Below are 6382 nucleotides of genomic sequence, written 5' to 3' on the forward strand. Positions count from 1 at the left end.
TCAGCTGTTTGCTGGTCTAAACCTTACAGACTAGCTCTCGGTATTTGCAGAGAAAAAAAGAATGCAACCCACACAACTACAAGCAGAGATTTTGTAAGAAATGCCAACAGGAAGCATCCAAATGCCATAAGCAGTACCAAGCGACTGTGTTGCAATGCCAAGGTCCAACTGATTGAAATAATTGAGACAGGTAAACAGATATGAGCTATCTGCTTTAATTTAATTTTTGAAGACTTTAGCAACATAAATAAATTTTATCCTTTTACAGCTCTTCACCAAGGGAAACTAAGTGGTCATGCAGGGAAACAGCAGAAACAACATATCCAAAAAGAAACAGCACAGGTTAAATGTTTCTTACCCATCCAAGGGCTGGGGTTTGTTTTCTTTTTCAAGCACTAGACAAAGAATTCATCAAACAGAAGCCATTTTCAAAATCAGTGTGTTATTCTGTGGTCCAAATGTCAAATCACTATTACATTTTCAAGTACAATTTTTAACTCAAATAACATAAAAAGTATTCAATTATCAAGCAATAAGCTCAAATACAATATGAATAGCACAGCTCAAACTGTTTGCCTCCAATAATGGAAGGCAAAGGATGGAGCTTAGCAAAATCTGGTATTTCACAGTCTTGCTCCATTAATGAACAGGCTTCACAGACAACAACCCACCACTGGGTATAAAATAGCCAGCACTGACAATTTTATAGATCTTATTTTAATGCAAGTTACTACTTGGCCTTTGACATTAACATTATAACTGCTCTCCCTCTCCACCTCCCCTAATTGCATTTTATTAAGAAATCCACACTCCATGCTTGGACAATGGTTTGAACTATACCACTATTTTAAATAAAAGGATCACAGATGTTCCACAATATTTGATTTAAAGAAATTAATCTAAAAGCAACTCAATCAGAAAATGAATGAGGAGAAGGAAATCCTCTGACTACAAAACAAACTGCAGGTAAAAAAAAATACTAAGTGCTTTCCCCAAAGCACAGAGTGCAGTTACAAAAGTGGGGGTGACATGGAACAGCTTATTTAAAAGCCTTTTTCACAATATGCTGAGCAGCAATTCCAACAAGGATTGCATTTGAACCGATGACTATCTGAGCTATGAAAGCTGATGCATTCAAGGCAGCGCTTAACTAGCTGATGATTGAAACTACACAGAACAGCAGTGATCACATTAAAAACCTAATGCATCATTTCCCAGAGTACAAAGCAGGTGGCAGAACTGCAGAAAATGGAGACAGATTATTTTTCTCTTATATGAATAACGTAAGAAAACACTCCTGCAAATTTTGAAAGCTGAACATCTCCACTCAGTAGTAGGTAAATAGTTTTCCTAAAAACCGCACCAACATGCTAGAAGGTCGCTGGCTTGAGATGCACACAGCAACAGCATAGAAGCTTCTAAAAGAACAGTTACATTACCTTTTTAACAGTAGCTCAGATGCTTTATTTTTACATATATATGTGTGTGTGTGTGTATACATACGTGTGTGTGTGTGTATACATATATATACACAGATACATATATAAAACCAATATACACTGTACTACTTAAATCCAAAATGCAGTACATTCCGGGACCAAGTCCGAGAACTCTAAGAGTATTTACACAAAACGGTGATTCCTGTTTGCTTTACAGGAGCAGACTAGGCTAGCACAACCTCAACAGACTCCTAAAGATGAGCTGGGCTGAACAAAACCAGTCCTGCAAGGCAACCACCCAGAAAGGATGTCTCTGCAGAACACATGTATGTACCTTCTGTCCACCAGACTCAACCACTTCAAATAAGGCTCATTAAATGCAGGAGGAAAAATAACTTTTCAGAGATTCTTGTTCACCCTTTTTAGGTCTATACTTCCAATATACAGCTCACTTCCCCCCAGGACCAGCATTCCTCCACACAATTCTCTGGAGCACTGTTTGTCCTCCTCAAGGCGCAATGCTGGGAAGTGAAAAAGAGCATGATAAAACCTGAATAAGCCTGGCAGAACTTTAAGCCCTGGTCTTGAAAAAATTCTTCCATACCTCTCAACACAAGGATGAAAGGGATTTGCCTCAGCACTCCTGTCTACGTGGCACCAATCCCTGAATCCTCAAGTCTCTACTCCCGCAACTGCATCTTCAAAACACTCTGCATTCTTAAGTAAAATTGTCCCATTAGCAAAGCCAAGTAGCTCATTAGAGCACTGCCCGCCTCATTATAAAACACTTATTCTGATGTTAATTTGAAGTATAATAAATCTCTCATCCAAAGATCTGGGGGTCTTTAAAATCAAAATAATTCCTTGCGCGTTTGGTTGTGACTCCCTTCCCCCCAGATGAGCTCAGCCAAGGAAAACAGATACAAGAGGCAAGGAGACACCACCCAATCTAATTTAGCAAGAATACAAAACAGCACTTGTATGAAGGGCAACCCATGACAATTGCTCATATGGCAGATGGTTTTGTGGTAGTGCTTTATATTCACACGCCAGGACCTCTCTGCAGCAGAAAAAAAACCCTGCAATGGGCCACCCTGGCAGCTGGAACCTTGTCAGTCCCCTGTTCTAGAAAAAAATCATCTCTTCCAGGACATCAAGGGGAAGCTACAGTCTCTCCCTCCCTCTTGGCCAGGGGATGGATATGAAGCTAGAAGCATCTTCTCTTTCCTTTCTTCTCCCCAAATTAAGGCTGACGGATCAGCACATATCAAATTCTGGACTGGCCCCAGTCAAAGCCACCATTGTCTGCTGCCTTGCCAGATGTGTAGAGGTGAGACCAGGAGCACTGCGGAGAGAAGGGGAGTGCACACAGAAGAAGCAAAAAGGAACAGGGAACACACAAAGGATCCACAAATACTGAAGCTCAATCACAAAATGTGAGGACATGGAAAACCATTTTGTTAGGTTCAATGGGCATAGAGTCATTAGCTCTTTCACCTGGATTTTCAGATCGTGGTAACTCAGCAGTACACATTCAAAAATTCTTTTTCTTTTCTACACTGAAGCAAACTTTACACTACAGTGGTGAATCACTTTCTTGGATTTACTTAAACGTGGTTTGAGGATATAACAACATCCTGATGAGCTGCTATCTGTTTAGAACAAAGTACAGGCATCACATTCAAAAACAAGCATCCTACATTAATTTCTTTAAATAAAAGGTTACAAACAAATTTGCTTCAAGTCACTTGGGAATCAACTTCAGAATCAAAGGTTACTTTTAACTTTAGGCTTTTTTTCCCAACAGATGGCTACCAAACTACGTGTGATAACAAAGTTATTGCTCCACAGACCCTACAAGCTTCATACCTTCAGAATAACTGAGCCATTATTCAATTTTACTTTGATGAAAGCTACGGAACCATTTCTCATGTAGCTGTGTTTTTCTAAATTAAAAAAAAAAAAGAGGTTAAACTTAGCTAATGAACAGGCCATACTAAATTTATGTCAATAGCTAAACATCTGCTAAGAGCACTGCTTCTTAAAACGCAATCCACAAAGAGCAGGAAGCTTACATGGTGCTGGCTTGCTTTCATTCACACCTGCTTAATTACATGAAAAACAAATAAAACACTTTAAGTATTTTTCAAATATCAATTTCCTTGTGAGCAGGAGCCAGAGTCACTACAGAACTGCTTCAAAAATCCGAAGAGCTGACCTGCGCAGCCATCGGCTGGACATTCCCCAGTGCACGAGACTATGAAATGCAGCATGAGGTTCTTCTGAAGGTGTTCATAATTTTCCAAGACAGTGAGACGCTCAAGTTCAAACCTTTTACCAAGGAATGCTGAATTACATACACTGAATGATTTAAAATATGACAAACTGAAAAAAATCTCGCTCAAATCCTACAAGATAATACACTGGGCTATTAAGTGAAAAACATATTCACCACAACAATACCTGCCCTTTTTCATTTCTCAGTCTCCTGTTCTCTGGAAGGAGAGGAGGAGAACATTTGACCCAATACTAAAAACAAGCTTCACGTTGACCAAAACCATATTATTATTTTTAAATCAGTTCATATCAGGGAGGTGCTCTACAGAAAAGCACATGAGAAATGACAACACTCTACCTTCAGAAAAATATTTAAGTACCATGTAGTATGTGAGGCTTAGAGCTTCTGAAGAGCAGAAAAGAAAATGCATAGTTGCTTATTAACAGAGGATCAGTCTCTCTAACATAATGAATGAGGCTAGGTTCCTACACAGTATCACTCACTGTACTTTTATAAAAGAGTTTAAAAGCAACTTTAACTGTGGAATTTCCTAAGTCTCAGTTACTTTCATTGTCAATCAACATATTCTCTTAGAAGCCTGAGCATGTATTTAATACACTGAGTAACAGCTTTGTGCAGACCCTTCACGAGCAAGACAGCAGTTTCCTTTCTGTATGGGAGTTTTATCCAGATTAGAACTATGCCAGCATTTAATGATACAGGAGATGGGCTCTCCAACCTTCTCTGGAATAAGATAAATGAAAATATTTTGGCCAGGAAACAGTCCCTCACAAGCAGAACTTTTCTTAAAAGCTCCAGCAGCTTCTCATATTGAAGCATTGTATTTGACATCACCAGAGACCCCAGCCTCAAAAAAAGCTCTGATTTTTGTTACCAAATCAAATAAAGCTTGTCAATAAAGAGGTTCCGCTCCTGCTCAAAAGCAAGACTTCTGGGCAAACTTGAGGCAGTAACTAGAAGGACACTGTAAACTGAAATTCCAGGTAAGAGCTCTTCAGCGGTTTCTCAAAGTACAGAAAGATAAAGTGACATATACTTCAAAGCCTGTTCTCCACACAGTGCCACCTCTTGCTGCATGGTCCCACCCCCTTTAAGACACCTCTGACCACTCACTGAGCCAGTTCCACTCAATCATCTGGAGGAAAATTATGACCCTTCCCTACCCCCACAGTTATTTCAGTTTTCTCCTAGAATAACAAAGTCAGTCTGCTCAGCAAGAGGTCAGACAAGTGTCACATCAGCACAAGTATTTGGAGAGTGATGCTCCTACAGCACAAACTAACACCTTGCTGTTGCCTGACTCTCAGCAGCAACCTTCAAAAGACTCAATGTTAAAATTGCACAATTTCCTCTCAAAAGCAAATGGGTCTTCTCCTCTAAAACAAAATAAAATCAGGTTTGCCAAATGCTTATTAGCATTAGCTTCATATGTGTACAGAAACATACTTAAAATTAAATGCAATTAGCTGGAAATACAAGGAAAAGGTAAGTCCACACGACTAGCTTGCTCTACGGACAAATCTCTGATTTTTCTCAATTAAAAAAAGTTTTAATTAATTAATGCTATATATTTAATTGAAATGTAAAAACAAAAGACAGCATATATTTCTTGCTCCCTTTGTGTATTTAAATACAGCATTGTGGCACTGAATCATATTTCCATCTCTGAGATGTACAGAAACAGAAAGTTATGTGAAAACAGATACCAGTTTCTGAAACGACGCAAGACCAGTGCAAAGAAGCAAAAGGAATTGAAAACCATAAAATTTATCTTCTCAATCCCTGTACTCACAGAGGCGAAAGTCTCATGATGCTGTCAAAACACTCACTTCCCACCACTTTCTCCCAAGCATATGACCCAAGTGACAGTTCCTGTGGCATCCTCTGATCTTCTGCCATGAAGTGACCAAACTGTGCCCCGTAATTTTCAAAGTGCTAAAGCCTGATCATTCATGCCGCCCTAAGAGGAGAAATTTCGTCGATTTCTCTAAACAACAACAAAAAAAAATCCTACTCTATTCTGTCACTCTCACCCCTATACGCGCTTCTACACACTCTTGGGCGCGTGTAAGCTCATTTTCACAGCAAGCAGAATCTCCCCTTTATCCGCCTCCTCGCTCACACCAACCACTTCACACGGAGTCTGAGGGAGGACAAACCCCGGCGCCTCGGGCAGCTGCCCCGACACGGGATGTTGTCCGGGAGGGCAAACCCCACGGCGCCCTCCGCCCCCGGAGTGCCCCCGTGGCCCAGAACTGCCTCCACAGCCCCTCCCGAGCCACCCCGGTCGTGCCTCGCCGGGGCGAAGCTCTCCCGCCGCCACCTCCCCCTGGGGAGCAAAAAAGAGTGTGGTTATTTTTTTTTTTTTTTTCCAGAAACGCGGCTCCTCTCTCGCCCTTTGTTGCCCCGGGAGGAGGCAGGTTCGGGGAGTGGGGCCACACGGCGGGGGGGAGAGCAGCGGCGGGGGCTGCCCCTCGCAGCAGCAGAGCCCCGGAGGGTTGATCTGACGAGCCCCCGGACAGCGGGGCTCGCCCGCCCGCTCTGCACCCACCTTTCTGCGCCCCGGTGCCTCGCAGCAGCAGCAGGAGGAGGAGGCTGGGGCGGAGCAGCGAGGCCGCCCGGCGGGTCCCCGCGGGGAGCGGCC

General features: G+C 42.0%; 1 protein-coding gene across 1 annotated transcript in view; it reads right to left on the reverse strand.

Moving 5' to 3' along the window:
• DCBLD2 (discoidin, CUB and LCCL domain containing 2) overlaps nt 1-6377 on the reverse strand; it is a gene marked incomplete at its 5' end in the record, with an annotated part of 40501 nt that extends 34124 nt beyond the window's left edge. Inside the window, one exon of the mRNA XM_027653352.1 lies at nt 6290-6377. Within this exon, the coding sequence (XP_027509153.1) occupies nt 6290-6377 (88 nt within the window). The remainder of the gene's footprint in view (nt 1-6289) is intronic.
• Nucleotides 6378-6382: the final 5 nt, after the last annotated feature.

Source organism: Corapipo altera, unplaced genomic scaffold, assembly GCF_003945725.1.
Source record: "Corapipo altera isolate COAL_440 unplaced genomic scaffold, ASM394572v1 61, whole genome shotgun sequence".
Classification (NCBI taxonomy): Eukaryota; Metazoa; Chordata; class Aves; order Passeriformes; family Pipridae; genus Corapipo; species Corapipo altera.